Raw genomic sequence first — 18,630 nt, forward strand, 5'->3', positions numbered from 1 at the left:
ATCCATTTATGTTCGTTGTTGATCGATTGACTCAGTTTTTTTATTACAGAGGGCACGTAACCCTCTGACCGAACACGCTGAGCTACCATGCCGGCGTGATCATGTAGGCTGCAGATTCCTTGACTTGCGCCATTGGGTGGTGGGTTTCCGGGCTCTGCTTAATAGGTCAGGAGTCCACTACACACAGGAAGCGGCTACACAGGTAGTGGGGGCTGTGTGGAAGGGACTGGGTGGGTTGTTAGGTTAGAGGGCCTCAGGGAACCACAGAAAGGGCATCCGTCTAAAAGGGCGCAGGTAATACACAGTAAGTTAATTGTAGAAACGATCAGTATTGTAGTTGTAAATTTTCCTAGCAGTGTTGGGATAGAACCAGAGCTCCATCCCCTAATAGAAAGTACTGAAGCTCAAATAGTTATAGGTACAGAATGTCGGCTAAAGCCGAAAATAAGTTCAGCAGAAATTTTTTCTAACAATCTAACAGTGGTCAGAAAGGATAGATTAAATACAATTGGTGGTGGAGTATTTATTGCTGTCAGAAGTAGTTTGCCTTGTAGTGAAATTGAAGTAGATAGTTCCTGCGAAATAGTGTGGGTAGAGGTTATACTTGACAGCTGGACTAAACTATTAATTGGGTCGTTTTACTGACCCTCCGACTTGGAAGATATAGTTACTGAACAGTAAAAAAAAAATTGAGTCTCATTTCAAATAGGTACCCCACTCATACAATTATAGTCCAGGGTGTATTCGACCCGGAAATTTTTTCATCCGGGAGAAAACGGGGGAAAACCCGGGAATTTTTTAGAATTCTGGGAATGTTTCATTGTTTTAGTTTTCAATTAAATTTTTGTGATTTTGACTGGTAAGAACCAATACTCCAACAAAGGATATCACTATACCCCGAAAGGATATCACTATACCCCGCATCTGCAGGATAATACTGCAGCAACAAAACATTAACAAGAGGAAGAAAAAACGAAAATAAAACTTAAGTCGCAAAGGAAATCCGCCATATACAACAACAAAACATAGTGCTCATACAAGCGTCTGCCATTAGCAAAGTGTATCAAAGGCTTTAGAAAGACTATGCAATGATTCAAATGACAAATTGCCTCCGATGAGTGTGACGTGACATTATGTTCATTTGAGCAGTTGCGGGTGGGCTCTTGGGCCTGCCCATTTGAGTTGCGTGTGAGACCACGGGTAATCGTAGCTCACCCGTATGCGGGACTCATCACTGAACACAATTCTACTCCAGTCAACGAGATTCGAGGCCGGAAATGTATCAGGAGCTGACCTGGGCAGCGGTGGGATACTAACCTGACTGTAGCAAGCCATATGTCTGACAACCAGCATTGATGGTCTGCAGTGCCATTCCGTTTCATAGCAGGACTCCTTTGTTTGTCACCCACGGCACCCTTACAGCACAGCGGTCGAAGGTATATTACGCCTCGTTTTGTTGCCTTTCATGGCAAGCTGTCCTAGGCTTACCTTTCAGCAAGATAATCCTCACCCGTGTAAGACGAGGCTGTCTACATCTTGTCTTCGTTCTTGCCAAACTTCATCCTGGCCAGCAAGGTCACTCTCCAATTGTGAATGTTTGTAGCATTATGGGCAGGGTCCTCCAGCCAGCTCGGAATTTTGACGGCCCAGCGCGCCAACTGGACAGAATCTGGCACGATATTCCTCAGGAGGAGCACCAACAACACTATCAGTCAATGCGAAAACGAATAATGGCCAGAGGAGGACCAATGCGTTACGGACGTGCTCAATTTGAGCAGCTCTTTCTTTTGAATAAATCATTAAATTTTCTGAAATTGTTATCATTCGTTTGTCTGTACATGTGCATCATATCTATCGATATTCGTCCCATTCGGATAATTACTCCATGGTGCGTGTATTACAACAAGGAAGATGTGAGTGAAACAAAAGGAAATTAAGGGTACACTGATCAACAGGAAGGGTCAGTATTGTTTGTAAAGCCTTATGTGAATCAATACGGATATGATACTACAACTTACTCAATTCAGAGATAAAGAGGGGCCAAATTACTCATGTGTACTCTCATAATGCAATCCCTTAGCGTATTGTAGCCTAGGTATGATAGTTCAGACAAACATGACATGGTACTGAAGGGAACAGCCAACGTGGCATACCAAATACAGTGTATTTTGAAATCCGTTATATGGTATGTTCGTTTAATCGTCATACATATTTAGTATAATGGTATAAACAGCGCCGCTTAAGAGCACTGGATGATTCGAAACAAGCAATCATCGGTAATATTGTTCCAGGAACGACCATAAAATGTCATAACCTAAAAGGTTAAGGCAGTGTATCTTGTCACTCTGTATAGTGTACTTGGCTGGAGACTCATTTCAAGTACATTGCCTGAAGTGTTTGGTGCAGTTTTGACAATTACTGACACTACTGAGTGACCGAAAACTTTCTCTTGTTCACTCGACAGAAATACGAAGCACTTGAAAAAAGAGGCAGCTGCGAGTTCCTTTGCTCAGGAGAAATTTTGAAGCATTTACGATTGTGATAAGTCTTTCCTATCACCCCTCCTGCTTCGTCCAAACAGGTCTTGACCCAACGATACCGATCGACCGCCATGACGTCCTCATCCGATAGATGCCACTGGTTGCGGATATGGAGGGGCGTGTTGTTAGCACACCGTTCTCCCGGCTGTTGTCGATTTTTGTGACCGCAGACGCTGCTTCCCAACCAAATAGCTCCTCAATTGGCCTCACAAGGAGTGGAACCCGCTTGCCAGACCCAGACAGTGACCCATCAAAGTGTTAGCGAAGCCTGACAGCGCTTAACTTCGGTGATCTGACGGGAACCGATGTTACGACAGCGGCAAGATCGGTGGCTTCCTGATGTAATTAATTTTGATTAAATTTAGCAATATGAAGTATTTTCAGTTACATATAGGAAGGTTGCACGATACTGTTCATGATACGGCTTGTTCTGCGAATTAAATTGCTATTAACTTTCAACTGAGTGGATTTTCCTATTAAAGCATTGTGCTTCTCGTTCATGATGACATCCTCAGTCACGAAATGTGTAGACGTTCACACTGTACATCTAACATGAAGACGAATTGGGCAAAGCCGGGAATTAGAGAAGTATGTGTGAAAATTCACCTGGTCCAGCCTCATTTAAGTTTCCGGTAGTTATTTTAAAGCGGCTTAGGCGAATACCGGGATATCCCGTTTCTCTTTTCCATTCCGATCTTGAGTTCGGGCTGATATTCTCCTCTCCGTCTCTCTCTTTCTTCTCTCTCCCCCCCCCCCCTCTCTCTAATACTCACTACTTTCTCTATTTCTCTCTATTTTTCCCTCTCTTCCCAAACTCCCCATCTCTCTCACACAAACATCACTCTCTAATTTCTCTCTCTCTCTCTCTCTCTCTCACTCTCTCTCTCTATCTCTCTCTCTCTCTCTCTCTCTCTCTCTCACACACACACACACACATTCAAAACGAAAGAGAAAAAGGGAGAATGGCAGAGTGGTACAAATGGAAGAGAGTGAGACAGAGAGAGAGAGAGAGAGAGAGAGAGAGAGAGAGAGAGAGAGAGATCGTTGGGGAACTGATGAAAAGTCAATATACCAGACGCTACAGGAAAATGAAACAATTTTTTACAACGTATTTGCACAGCTAGAAGTGAAAAGCGCTGCTTGTAAGCATACAGAAATAGAAATGGTATTAACACATGTGCATGAAGGAACCAACTGAAGGGAGAATTGTAAACCGTATCTGTTAGAAGGTGATCTCAAAGGTGATGCAGCTACCATGTTCGTACTGCGGGTATTACTTGCCAGTTACGTTCCTGAGCAATCCATGCTACATTAAATGATACGTTATATCAGTATGATCTATCTCTTGGTTGTTTTCAGATAAGATCATGTAATCATATAAGATGTATTATTTTTCCTGTTGATCCGTAATGGTGAGATCCTCATACAGACATTATAAGTCTAAAAAAATGAGGAGTAGATATGTTACATAAGATTTCAATACATTTATTGTCACAGAATGGATAACATTTTCATTCACCAATCGACGACGTCTCTATTGGTTGGATTCAGTAACTACTTTGTACAGGGGGAGAATCAACAGACTTTTAGGAGCCAATATGCGCAGCGAGTGCGCTTAATAGCTCTACTATGGTGTACATGAGACGAAGTCTAGGTACTGCTCCGCCTACCCCAGTATGGAAACATTTGTTGAAGTGAACAACACAGTCCCCTGTGAAGACTGTTTTAAGGAAGCTATTTTCATGTAAAAATAAGCAGATGTCGCCCTGGAAACGAGAGGAGCTCTGGGAGGAGTTTGACACGTTCACATTTCTTATTCTGCTACTTGAGGCGCTGAGCTGAAGATTTCTGCTTGAGAGTGGAGTCTAGTATTTGATCAACACTAATGAGACGTCCGTCAGGTACTGCTGCCAGATTTAGTGTGAGATGGTAATGAGGATCACATGGAGACACATACGGAGGTTTCTACATCTACATCTACATGATTACTCTTCAATTCACATTTAAGTGCTTGGCTGAGGGGTCATCGAACCACAATCATACTATCTCTCTACCATTCCACTCCAGAACATCGCGCGGGAAAAACGAACACCTAAACCTTTCTGTTCGAGCTCTGATTTCTCTTATTTTATTTTGATGACTATTCCTATGTATGTAGGTTGGGCTCAACAAAATATTTTCGCATTCGGAAGAGAAAGTTGGTGACTGAAATTTCGTAAATAGATCTCGCCGCGACGATAAACGTCTTTGCTTTAATGACTTTCATCCCAACTCGCGTATCATATCTGCCACATTGTCTCCCCTATTACGTGATAATACAAAACGAGCTGCCCTTTTTTGCACCCTTTCGATGCCCTCCGTCAATCCCACCTGGTAAGGATCCCACACCGCGCAGCAATATTCTAACAGAGGACGAACGAGTGTAGTGTAAGCTGTCTCTTTAGTGGACTTGTTGCATCTTCTAAGTGTCCTGCCAATGAAACGCAACCTTTGGCTCGCCTTCCCCACAATATTATCTATGTGGTCTTTCCATCTGAAGTTCTTCGTAATTTTAACACCCAGGTACTTAGTTGAATTGACAGCCTTGAGAATTGTACTATTTATCGAGCAATCAAATTCCAACGGATTTCTTTTGGAACTCATGTGGATCACCTCACACTTTTCGTTATTTAGCGTCAACTGCCACCTACCACACCATACAGCAATCGTTTCTAAATCGCTTTGCAACTGGTACTGGTCTTCGAATGACCTTACTAGACGGTAAATTACAGCATCATCTGCGAACAACCTAAGAGAACTGCTCAGATTGTCATCCATGTCATTTATATAGATCAGGAACAGCGGAGGTCCCACGCCGCTTCCCTGGGGAACACCTGATATCAATTTTACTCGATGATTTGCCGTCTATTACTACGAACTGCGACCTTCCTGACAGGAAATCACGAATCCAGTTGCACAACTGAGACGATACCCCATAGGCCCCCCAACTTGATTAGAAGTGGCTTGTGAGGAACGGTGTCAAAAGCTTTCCGGAAATCTAGAAATACTGAATCAACTTGAGATCCCCTGTCGATAGCGGCCATTACTTCGTGCGATTAAAGAGCTAGCTGCGTTGCACAAGAACGATGTTTTCTGAAACCATGCTGATTACGTATCAATAGATCGTTCCCTTCGAGGTGATTTATGATGTTTGAATACAATATATGCTCCAAAACCCTACTGCAAACCGACGTCAATGATATAGGTCTGTAGTTCAATGGATTACTCCTACTACCCTTCTTAAACACTGGTGCGACCTACGCAATTTTCCAATCTGTAGGTACAGATCTATCGGTGAGCGAGCGGTCGTATATGATTGCTAAGGTTTAGCAAAAGTCATCTTACCAACTGGAGCAGGAAATAGTGAACTACATCAAGTATCCTCCACTACACACAGTAAGGTGGCTTTCGGAGTGTAGATGTAAATGTAGATGCGTGTCGTACAATTATGCTATGCCATCATGGATGTTATGCAGGAGACACCGTAACTGTTGTCACCGCCCAATAATACAATGCAATTGCATGTAACATTATAAGTCCTTCTGCTGATGTCCCAAGTTACCTCATAGCCATGAATACCTAAAACGTAGGAAATGTGCCCTTGATATTGAAAAAATAACGGACAATAATTTTACGGAATAATAATTACAATCAGAAAGTTATGTCTAGGGTTGTGGTATCCTGAAATGGATGACTATAATAATTTTCGCCTCAGCCAAAATAAATTATTCGTGTACATTAAAAGTAATTCTGATGGTCTCTTGTTTAAGAAGTTATCTTATTTGTACAATCAACTGCAGCAATCCCATACAACTCGCCACATTTAACGAAGCAGGTGTTAAATGATCTTTGATTCCACTGTGCACATAATTAACGACAAAAAATTTTCGCTTCGTCTACTGTCTTCATTGAACGTCGGTTCAAGAATTCAGGAGATTCGCCTTGAACTGGTAACATATTCTTTAAAAAAATCCAAGTAAGCCTATATCATGTGGTTGCAATCTCTCTACCCCACCTGAAGAAATCGCATATTATCCTCTAAAGAGCTGTCAAATATTGCAGTGCTACTAGTTGCTTGGGTTCACTTTAAAGATATCTTCGATGAAATTCCAGTTTATTAATAGTGACACAGATACATTACTGCCGAAAGAACTTTCAAATATGGTTGGATCTCGTGTCTCCAGAGAAGATAATAAATTGATCGATGGAAATAGGTTCCAATGAATCCTTCGGGCTATTCTTTACCAGTACTTAAATGGTTTCTGGGAAGTTTTTGTGAATGTTGTTCGCTAATTAAGGGCCGCATATGTAGAACAAGGGACGCAGTGCTCAGCGACTGCTTTTGCAGTATAGCCTTCACACCTTGACCTGTCTCAGAGCGGCGTGCATGTGAGTGACGTGTGACGGAGACAGCGTGTAGGACCGATTCCGAGAAGCCGTTGACACGGGCTGCAGCCGAATCGTGACACCACTTGCCCTGCCGCGACATTGGCCTGTGGGCGTGGTGGCGGAGCGCCGGTATATAAACCCGGGACCGCGGGTCCGGAGCACAGTCTCCTCAGACAGCTCACAACATCATGTACAAGCTGGTGAGTACGAGTATCATCTTTTTGCAATGAAACCTCTCATTTCTGAAACCCATTTCGCAACTCGCACAGGTCAACGGTAAAAACTATTTTTTGAAAACAGTATCAACTTTTTATGGATTTTAGTGTTCTGAATCACAAAATGAGAAAAGAATTCATCACCCACCATTTTTATTACATATCCTTTCCATATGGTTCATTTACTAAGGTAATTATTATATGGGATAACAGGTCAAGATATCAACATTGTTCCAGAATCATGTAGGTTACATAAAATTATTTGCAGCATGATGAGAGGAACGTTTCATCTAAGAACCTCACGTATCGTAAGAAAATTCTGTTACTTTCACCCCCATCTTGACTCTAATGAAACTCTGTGCAAAACTTACCCAGAGATATTGTTTCAAGTATCTCTGCATGAAGCTTCTTCGTCTATCAGAAGCGATGTTGTTGGACCCAACGTTCGGAAAATGAGGCTCGATTGCAACTTTGAATAAAAAATGGCTGTGAATCGCTTTGGTATCATTCAAAGATGTTATTACTAATTTACTTTACAGCAAAAGAACGCGCTATATTTTTTTTTGCAGACAACGATTTACGTTGACGAGCCTCAATATCCCCTTTCCGAACATCCACCTTGATCAGCTCCCTGAGAAACGGAATGATTTCATTTGCTTAACAAGGGCAGCGCTTTCTTCGAAACATCAGAGTAACGATTACGCTACTGCCTCACAAAAAAGTAAACAAATAATATTTCTTCATTCTCCTGGTTTGGGTTTTTCTGCGTATGATTATATGTTATATTATTATTAGATAAAGAAATCGCTCCTCCTTGGTAAAGGAGCTCGGAAACGGCGAACGCTGTATTTCCTTGTAGCGGTGGTTGTATCTCCAGTGAGTTCTTATACTGAAAGTACTTGCTTGGCCTTCTGTTGCTCATTTGTTTTATTCAGACCCATTCATAACATTTATTCTATGTTCATTTTAGGTACTGGGTGTCTAAAGTGAATTCTATCATCTCAAGTTTGCGTCAGCATCACAGCCATAGCCTTAAACTTTGTATATAAAATCAAATTTACATTAACATCATTGTCGTTACTATCAGATAGCGAGAGTTCATTTTCTTCACTTGCATATTTCTTGTTTATGTGTCCCACCTTCTTCGCACTTCTCTTTCTATGCAACTTTCATGAACAACGAAGTACTAAGACATAGATAAGACCACATCACTTAGACCTGCCGAGCGAGGTGGTATAGTGGAACTGACTTTAGGAAGAACGTGGTTCAGGGCATCCTACTTAAATTTCTCCTAGTTTCACTAAATCATTTGAGGTGAACCCCGGTTGTTTTATTATACTAAACAGGTATTCCTATCTCTACACAAGCCGCATACCATCATTCAGTTTCTAATACCTAAGTAAAACTCCTCACTCCTTTTTTTCAGATTCGAGCTCCCATCTATAAAACAGCTTCAGAATTCTGATTACAAATAATAAGTTAATGTGTTAAATATTTTACGTTGCATTTAAGCGAGGAAAATAATACAAACAGTTTGCAATTACGTTTCAGGTTTATTGGAAGTCGCTAAGTGAAGTCATTATCGAGAACTGGATAAGTGTAGCACGGGTAATTTTCCCTCTGTTATCATAAACGCTAGTTTTTCAGGCATCTCACCATTTATGACGTCGTACTTCGAGAACTATGAGTCGTACAATGATATAATTCTGCAGATATAGTCAGTGGTGCATGTGGATGCTGTCTGCTAAATGTATTGAGAACAGAGTTGGTAGTAAACTACTGACAGTAATAAATTAAAATGTTGTACCCAATACTGACGTATTACTCCAGGGACAACAAAAATGTAGTAAGGGATAAATTGTTATCCTTTCATTATATTGTTAGGTGTGTCAGCAAGACAAACTTTTCCTAAGGTTCGAAATTACATCTAATGGTTGCTGGCAGTCGCCACCCGCCAGGTTAGCCGAGAGCGCTAATGCGCTGCTTCCTGGACTCGAGTAGGCGCGCCGGCCGCGATCGAATCCGCCCAGCGGATTAACGACAAAGGCCGGTGTGTGCCGGCCTGCCTGGACGTGGTTTTTGGGCGGATTTCCACATCCCCTTAGGGGAATACCAGGCTCGTTCCCACGTCCTACCTCAGTTACACGCCTCGCAGACATTTGAAAATCTTTCCTACTATTCCATGGTTTACACTAGATGCAGACAGCTGGGGTACACAAATTCCTTCCTGGGGGAGGGGGGAGGGGGGGGGAGGGGCAGGAATGGCGTCCAGCCACCCCTTAAAGTTAACATGCCAAATCCGTACCTAACCCTGCCGACCCTGCGCACGCTGCAGGACTAGGGCAGTAGCACAAGAAGATGAAGAAGGGTGTTGGAAGTCGCTAAGTGCTCTTATTTTCCACTGTTGGATATATTGTCTCACCCTGTTGAACCTTTAATACAAGATTGTAGCTCTTAATGAATAGATTACTACAGAATTTTAGTTTTTTTATTTTTTAATTTGGTCAATAACTATATGAAATATATTGGAAATGATATACTTGTGCCCCTGGAAACAGTTAGCTAGGCAACCTGCAACTGAAACTCCCCCCACGGAGAGGTTTATCCATGTAGTAATTTTTTTATGTTTTTATTTTTAAATAGACTCGAAATGTTTAAGAGTGCAGATTTTTTTCAAAACTACATTCATTTCTTATCCCAGCAGTGTTAACTATGCGGGGTGTCAATTTTTGTTGCTCATTGTCAACAGACCTCTAAAAACCACGAGTACTATCGAGGTCAGTAGTGTGTCGTACAGGCAGCACGCCTTGTGATGTGAAAGCATCTGAAGCAGATAAACATATAGTATCACCTGACTAATAAAACAAATAATTGTCAGCAAGAAAACAGAGGTTCTGGCAATTCTGGTTCAAGGTGTGAAAGGCTGTGGTCATTAATAACATCTGATCCACAAATATTGCAACTTTCATTAGTTATAAAATTGTATCTGTGATGTGTAAGAAATTGCAGATGTTAAAGGAAAATGCTAGAAGTCACTTTACAACTGGTTAGTCGCTTATACTAAATTCGATCTTACATTCTGACTTTAGAAGGATGTAGCCAGCAGCACCATTTTTGGTTTGTAGTGAAGTTATTGCAGTGAACAAGAAACAATGATGTAGTTTGTGATTTAAAGACCCATCTTCAGCATCTAAAACGTAGTATTACTGCGAAGTCTTTCTCAACGAATCTTGTGTTAACAGTTCTATTAGCGAATTGTTGGGTCAATTCCCTCCGAAAATATAAGCTTCAACAACATCAAACATTCAGGAAAACTACACATTGCCGCAGGAGCAAGGGAATCATACTGAAGTCCACACACACACACACACACACACACACACACACACACACACACACACACACACACACGTATGCGGGCTCTTAACATGTACACACATGCACAAAAATTAATTTCTTCTGTGACAGCAGGTTTTCCGTGGTTATCAGGTGAAAAGCACAACTGGGTATCACATGCCACACATTACCATTTGGGATTCTCTTTGCCTCACTCCCAGTCCAGACCAGTGCAATGTTTGATATAAAGAACGAGTGTTTACAAGAGCTCCCCTCAGGAATTAAGAGTTATTGTTTTGGGCCCTAGGTGATCCTCGCCGCCGTGCTGGCCGCCGCTGCCGCCGCCCCCGAGCCACGGCCCGCCCCCGGGTTTCTGGCCGCGCCTGCTGTTGCCGCCGCCCCCGTGGCCTACGCCGCCCCCGCCGTGGCCGCCCCCGCCGTTGCCTACGCCGCGCCGGCCCTGCACGCCCCCTTGGCTTACGCGGCAGCGCCAGCCATCGTCAAGACACACCTCATCTGAGCGTACGTGACAGTGTTGTCGCTGTATGAAACGAAAACTGAATAAACCGAAACGCTTCTAGAAATAAACGTCGTTTATTTTAATCACCAGTCCTTACACTGAGTGTCACATCGAAATCTCACTAACCACCATGTATACAATTCTCAAAATATTAGTGTTTGGTGGAATAATTTTGTCAGTTTTCTTTAGGTGAACTATGCAAATTTTTGTGAAGACTGCGAAACATTGCGGAGCATAACACTGATTTCAACTTTGAATCGCAGATCAAGTAAGTGAAACTACACAAATGACCATCATTACATAACTGTACATAAACTATGACTGGGTTTTATAATAAAGCCACATCACCTACTAATTTTTAAAACATTTAAGAGCATGTTTATCGATTTAAATTATATATATTTTACTTAAACTTTCAACAGAATGAAGCTGAAATTTCGACGACACTGGTTGACTGGTTAGCAAATACCTATGAAAAGCTCTGTTTCCTTCTTTTTCCACAAGAACCTTGTAGATAAAAAAAAGACGTATTATCATATCTACATTACCTTTTGAAATTTTCATCGTTGAAGACTGTTATTACCAGGTTATTAGATAACAGATGAACCCACATCATACCTCAGATGTAACCAACACACTATAATATACACCGACGGAAAAAAATCGCGACGCCATAACATAATCAATGTAGCACAATAAAATATCGGAAATACATTTGTCTAGGTAACATATTTGAGTGATTAACATTACAAGATCGCAGGTTAACGTAAGCGCGAGGTAAACCACTGAAAATGTGAAATACTGATACATTAGTGATCGGTGTAACCTCCATAAATTTGAATGTAAGCATGCAAACGTGCATGTGCTCGATTGTAGGTCAAGACAACGGAAATACATTTGTCTAGGTAACATATTTGAGTGATTAACATTACAAGATCGCAGGTTAACGTAAGCGCGAGGTAAACCACTGAAAATGTGAAATACTGATACATTAGTGATCGGTGTAACCTCCATAAATTTGAATGTAAGCATGCAAACGTGCATGTGCTCGATTGTAGGTCAAGACAACATGTCGATATTCTCTATAGTGTGCTGGATAACAACAGAGGTGTTGAAAAACACCTCTGGAATCCTGTTCAAGAACGGTAGCACAGTAAATCGAATGACCAAACTGACGTACAGAATTGCAGCCATAGTGCATAGGATAGCCACGAGAGTGCTTCTGCTGCCATGAGAAATCGTATGCCAGAACTCCAGGTATAGGTTCAATGTGATTAGATTAGAGATTATATTAGTTTTTCGTTCCATAGATCCGTGTTGAGGAGATCCTCGTGGATGTGGAACTTGTATTTTTTTTAAGCTGACATAACAATACTAATAGTATGAATATATACAATACATCATTTGTTTCTATTAATAAAATTCGTCAGTGGAGTAGAAGGAGTTGGCCACTAGTAAGTCTTTCAGGCTCCTTTTAAACTGATCTTTATTTGTAACTAAATTTTTTTATGTTTGCTGGCAAATTATTGAAGATGAGTGTTCCTGAGTAGTGGACCCCTTTTTGAACTAAAGTAAGTGCTTTTAAGTCCTTGTGCAGATGATTTTTGTTCCTGGTATTGTATGTATGAACTGAGCTGTTTGTTGGAAAAAGAGATATATTACTTAGGACAAATTTCATTAAGGAGTAAATATACTGAGAGGCAGTAGTTAGTATACCTCGTTCTTTGAAGGGGTTTCTACAGGACGTCCGTGAATTTACTCCACAAATAATATGTATTACACACTTTTGGACTCTGAAAACTTTTGTTTGACTTGAAGACTTACCCCAAATATTATACCATATGACATTATGGAATGAAAGTAGGCGAAGTATGCAAGCTTTTTCATTTTTATGTCGCCTATGTCTGCTAACACTCGAATTGCAAATACAGATTTGTTAAGGCGTTTGTGCAGTTCTGTGGTGTGCTCTTCCAAACTGAATTTATTATCAAGTTGTAATCCCAGAAATTTAAGACTGTCAACCTCTTCTATCTGCTCTTCGTTGTACTTTATGCATATGCTGGGTGGAAACCTCTTACAGGTTCTGAATTGCATATAGTGAGTCTTTTCGAAGTTTAATGTCAGTGAGTTGGCTTTAAACCATTTATTAATATCCATGAAAATATCATTAGCAGATATTTGTAGAACTACACTCGACACACTATTTGTTGCAATACTTGTGTCATCTGCAAACAAAACGAACTCTGCTTCTGGCAGTGTAGCTGATGAGAGATCATTAATGTACACAAGAAAAAGCAATGGCCCTAAGATGGATCCTTGTGGGACACCACATGTAATTTCTTCCCATTCTGATGATGACTGATGACATAATTCACTAGTCCCTTGCACTGACACCCTTTGTTTCCTGTTAGCGAGGTATGACTTGAACCATTTTGCAGCACTGCCCGTGACACCATAGAATTCTAATTTATTTAAAAGTTTGTCTGTCATGCAGGCAGGTTGGTTGCAGACCCTAGACTGTCTTCCTTCTAACCAACACACGGTCATCGCTGGCACCGAGGCAGAATCAGTTTTCATTAGAAAAAAACATCAGACCTCCACCCTGGCGTCCAATGAACTGTCGCTTGACAGCACACAAGTTGCAAATGGCGGTGTTATGGGGTCAGTAGAATCCCCGCTGTAGGATGTCTGGCTTTAAACCATTTATTAATATCCATGAAGCCGATTGATAACAGTTCGTTATGTCAGTACGGTGCCTGTTTCTGCTCAAATTGTTGCTGCAGGTGCAGTACGATGCGCCAGAGCGATACGCCGAACACGACCGTCTTCCCAGTCTGTAGTGCCACGTGGCACCACCGTTCCAAGGTGCCGCTGTGGCGGATCTTCGGCTTTCATTTTACTGCCTCTTCTAGGACATAGCCACCGACCTTTACATGTCAGAAACATAATATCTGTTGCCAAAATTACCGCCTATAAGAAGCAGACGGGATCATGTTGTGGATTCAATGGCTCCTAATACCATCAGATCAGGACACTGCAGCTCAGTTATCATAACGTTGGGTCTACAGTAAACATATCTTAAAAGAGGTTGAGGAGAAACTAAGAATAGGGGAATATATACTCGTCAGGAAACAGAGCCCCAGTCGCACCAGGGGAAACGTTTTCATTTCTTTATGAGGCAGCTTCAAGTAAATCGGTCGGTGTCTCACAATAAAAATTGTGCAAAAGGTTACTTAACACTCATTTGGGTCAGCCGCTGTGGCCGAGCGGTTCTAGGCGTTTCAGTCCGGAACCGCGCGCCTGCTACGGTCGCAGGTTCGAATCCTGCCTCGGGCACAGATGTGTGTGATGTCCTTAGGTCAGTTAGGTTTAAGTAGTTCTAAGTCTAAGGGACTGATGACCTCTGATGTTAAGTCCTATAGTGCTCAGAGCCATTTGAGCATTTGAACACTGATTTGGAAACCTCTAGTGTGTTACAACATGTCTGTAACTTTGACCAGCATTCTTCTCACACCATAAATATTTTGAAAGAGAACAAAATCCTAGTGGCTGTCAAGCGTGTTTAAATGTGCTAAATCAGGCCATTTAACAGTATACAGGCTTTCAGGAAAAACACATCTCTTAGTGGATATAAAAAACCACATTCCGCTAGGAAGCAACTTAGCGTGAAGAAAGCTTACTATGAGCGAAAAGCTCAACCTTTCTGACATATTTTTGTTTGGCATAACATGAAAATACTTCCTATTTGCTTAAATGCATTTGGTGGACTCAGAATGAACTATTTTGACCACATAGTACGAATTCAGCGAACATGTAGCACACATCCTGGAGAAGTAATTAAAATTGCTATAACTGGAGTCATATTTGGCTGAAAGACACCAAGGTTACAGAAATTAGATCTCCAACACCATATTTAAGTTGGCGTTATTGTATAATAGTCTTGTTTAGTTTCTTAGGCGCAAAGGATCCCGGTCTTCTTGCGACAGTACATTCTCGTGACCACCGCTTCCAGCAATCATGTACTGTGGTCACATTCCTGTCTAGTCTTTCTGTATTACCGCACACTGCATCCATTGTTCAACTAATTCCTTTCTAATAAGGGGGTATTTCATGTTTACGATACAACAAAATATTTGCTCTTATAGAAAAATTACATTATTCACTCCAATTACACATGTTTCGCTAATAATCGGAATAGTATGTGATGCGAAAGAGCTGGAAATAGATACGGACTCATTGCATAAGAACCATGACATTAACTATTAGCTACTAAAAATATTGAAAAAAAATATTTTCTTTGCCTTTGTAAGTAGTCTTACATAAAATTCACATTTTCAAGCCGATCTTCTAAAAGTGACGTGGTACGGAAGTGGATCTGTACATCTTGCTTGGGAAGTTGTTACCGCACAGTGTGAGTCCGCTAGCGTCTACAATGGCATCTACAATGGCGGCAGAGATATAGTCGCAGAAGTCTCCGTGTACACCCTGATACTTCTCTGTTTCTGTGCCTGTGAACAACGCGGCCAGTTCACTCGAGGATCAAGTGCCACCAGAGAACCAGAGTCTCCTGTCAGTATCATTATTTTGCAGTCATCCAGTCTTTGTGTTATCACTATTACATTAAATGTGAAAAGTCACATATTTTACTCACCATAGTGTTTGCAAAGGTAGTTTACAGCGTCACTCCTCGTTTTCTCCATACAGCTATCCATCAGGATTTTTACCTTATGGGCACCAACAACAGCGTGAACTTCTGAAATGGACTTAGCGATCTTCCCCAACTGGTTCCTTTTACGGTTACTCCTATATAAATAAGTGATCTCCCCATGGACTGGCTCTTAACAAATTCACTCCTTACAGCCTATAATCGGAATTCTTCTCTCCTGAAACGCGTTAATGGAGTAAAACAGGAAAATACGGAATGCTTTCGCCGTGCAGTGTACAATGACCTGTGGAGTATGCATCACCATTAAGCAAAGCTGAAAAAATACATTAGTTTCGAGAGAGTTTGAAGTAACTACACTACTGGCCATTAAAATTGCTACACCACGAAGACGACGTGCTACAGACACAAAATTTAACCGACATGAAGAAGATACTGTGATATGCAAACGATTAGCTTTTCAGAGCATTCACACAAGGTTGGCGCCGGTGGCGACACCTACAACGTGCTGACATGAGGACAGTTTCCAACCGATTTCTCACACACAAACAGCAGTTGACTTGCGTTTCTGGTGAAATGTTGTTGTGATGCCTCATATAAGGAAGAGAAATGCGTACCATCACGTTTCCGACTTTGATAAAGGTCGGATTGTAGCCTATCGCGATTGCGGTTTATCGTATCGCGACATGGGTGCTCGCGTTGTTCGAGATCCAATGACTGTTAGCAGAATATGAAATCTGTGGGTTCAGGAGGGTAATACGGAACGCCGTGCTGGATCCTAACGGCCTCGTATCACTAGCAGTCTAGATGACAGGAATCTTATTCGCATGACAGTAACTGATCGTGCAGTCTCGTCTCGATCCCTGAATCAACAGATGGGAACGTTTGCAAGACAACAACCATCTTCACGAACAGTGCGACGACGTTTGCAGCAGCATGGACTATCAGCTCGGAGACAATGCCTGCGGTTACCCTTGACTCTGCATCACAGACAGGAGAACCTGCGATGGTTTACTCAACGACGAACCTGGGTGCACGAATGGCAAAACCTCATTTGTTCGGATGAATCCAGATGCTGTTTACAGCATCATGATGGTCGCATCCGTGTTTGGCGACATCGCGGTGAACGCACGTTGGAAGTGTGTATTCTCTATACTGACGTATCTCCCGGCGTGATGGTATGGGGTGCCATTGGTTACACGTCTCGATCACCTCTTTTTCGCATTGAAGGTACTTTGAACAGTGGAGGTTACATTTCACATGTGTTACGATCCGTGGCTCTACCCTTCATTCGATCCCTGCGGGACCCCACATTTCAGCAGGATTATTCACGACCACATGTTGCAGATCCTGTACGGGCCCTTCTGGATACAGAAAAGTTTCGACTGCTGCCCTGGCCAGCACATTCTCCAAATCTCTCAGCAATTGAAAACATCTGGTCAATGGAGGCCGAGCAACTGGCTCGTCACAATACGCCAGCCACTACTCTTGATGAACTATGGTAGCGTGTTGAAGCTGCATGGACAGCTGTACCTGTACACGCCATCCAAGCTCTGTTTGACTCAATGCCCATGCGTATCAAGGCCGTTATTACGGCCGGAGGTGGTTGTCCAAAAATGGCTCTGAGCACTATGGGACTTAACATCTGAGGTCATTAGTCCACTAGAACTTAGAACTACTTAAGCCTAACTAACCTAAGGACATCACACATCCATGCCCGAGGCAGGATTCGAACGTGAGACCGTAGCGGTCGCGCGATTCTACACTGAAGCGCCTAGAACCGCTCGGCTACAACGGCCGGCGAGGTGGTTGTTCTGGGTATTGATTTCTCAGGATCTATGCACCCAAACGGCGTGAAAATGTAATCACATGTCAATTCTAGTATAATATATTTGTCCAATAAATACCCGTTTTTCATCTGCATTTGTCTTGGTGTAGCAGTTTTAATGGGCAGTAGTGTATTTGTATCTATGACTGTGGAAGGATGATTTTTATTGATTTTCAAGATACAACGTAATGCACTTTTCCTGCATTCCTCGCAAGATATTTGCCTGGTTGAATTCCACAATCACATGACATCTCATTATTACTTCTCTGGTACTTTTTGTGTAGACAAACTAATGACTGCGTTGCGCCTCTTTCACTTATTTCTGTAAACATTAATCGTAAAATATCTAGAATTCTGAAAATGAGATTGATGTAACTGAAAGGCAGGTATACCCGTTTCTGTTGCTCTTTGGGTGGAAACAGGACTTTATTTTAAATTCCTCGAGCGAGAATCAATGACTATAGAGTACTTCAGTGGCCATCTCGCACTGGAGCATTATGTCATGCCATGTAACCATTATTCAAACTATGTGATTTTCTTATTCATTAATCTGTGTCATCACGAGGATATTACGTGTAAATAGCGTGTGTTGTGGCATATTTGGTAGGCCTGATGCTTTTGCGCCATAATCGGAAAAATCAGAAAATAAAGTTATTCAGTCTAATTTAGACAAAATGTTTCCATTTGACAAATAGAGATAAACTACGCCTGTACACTCATAGTTAGCTATATTGTAGTTCACTGGAACAGAAAACCCTGTCCAGTCATTGGAAAAAGGCGTAGGTCACACCCTTCTTCGGGTGGGTCTGCACACCCGAGAGGCGCTCACAAAAAATCATTGGATTGTTCTTCCTCATCCACTCTACAGTGCGTCTCTCGCACCCTCCATCTGTTTGTCCCAACGAAGGATGCACTCCACGGGAAGCGTTACGTAGATGAGGGGAGGTTTCGACGTCGACCAGTAGAGTGCTACCATGCGGACGTACACTCCCCTCCCTGAGGGTGGAGTGGGCCGTGACATTGAATGGAGATTACGTTGAGAAATAGAGTTTTGTAGCAAAAAGAGTGGGGAATAATGTGGTGTATTGGAATGTTGAATA

At 42.0% G+C, this 18,630-nt stretch overlaps 1 protein-coding gene across 1 annotated transcript; it reads left to right on the top strand.

The window, feature by feature from the left end:
• The first annotated feature begins 7,112 nt into the window (after window positions 1-7,112).
• LOC126175314 (cuticle protein 18.6-like) lies at window positions 7,113-11,107 on the top strand. Its single transcript, XM_049922022.1, has 2 exons — window positions 7,113-7,168; window positions 10,827-11,107. Exons 1-2 carry the CDS (start codon window positions 7,157-7,159, stop codon window positions 11,037-11,039), a joined length of 225 nt encoding a protein of 74 aa, XP_049777979.1. The 5' UTR covers window positions 7,113-7,156; the 3' UTR covers window positions 11,040-11,107.
• Window positions 11,108-18,630: the final 7,523 nt, after the last annotated feature.

The sequence above is a fragment of the Schistocerca cancellata genome, chromosome 3 (assembly GCF_023864275.1).
Source record: "Schistocerca cancellata isolate TAMUIC-IGC-003103 chromosome 3, iqSchCanc2.1, whole genome shotgun sequence".
Taxonomy (NCBI): Eukaryota; Metazoa; Arthropoda; class Insecta; order Orthoptera; family Acrididae; genus Schistocerca; species Schistocerca cancellata.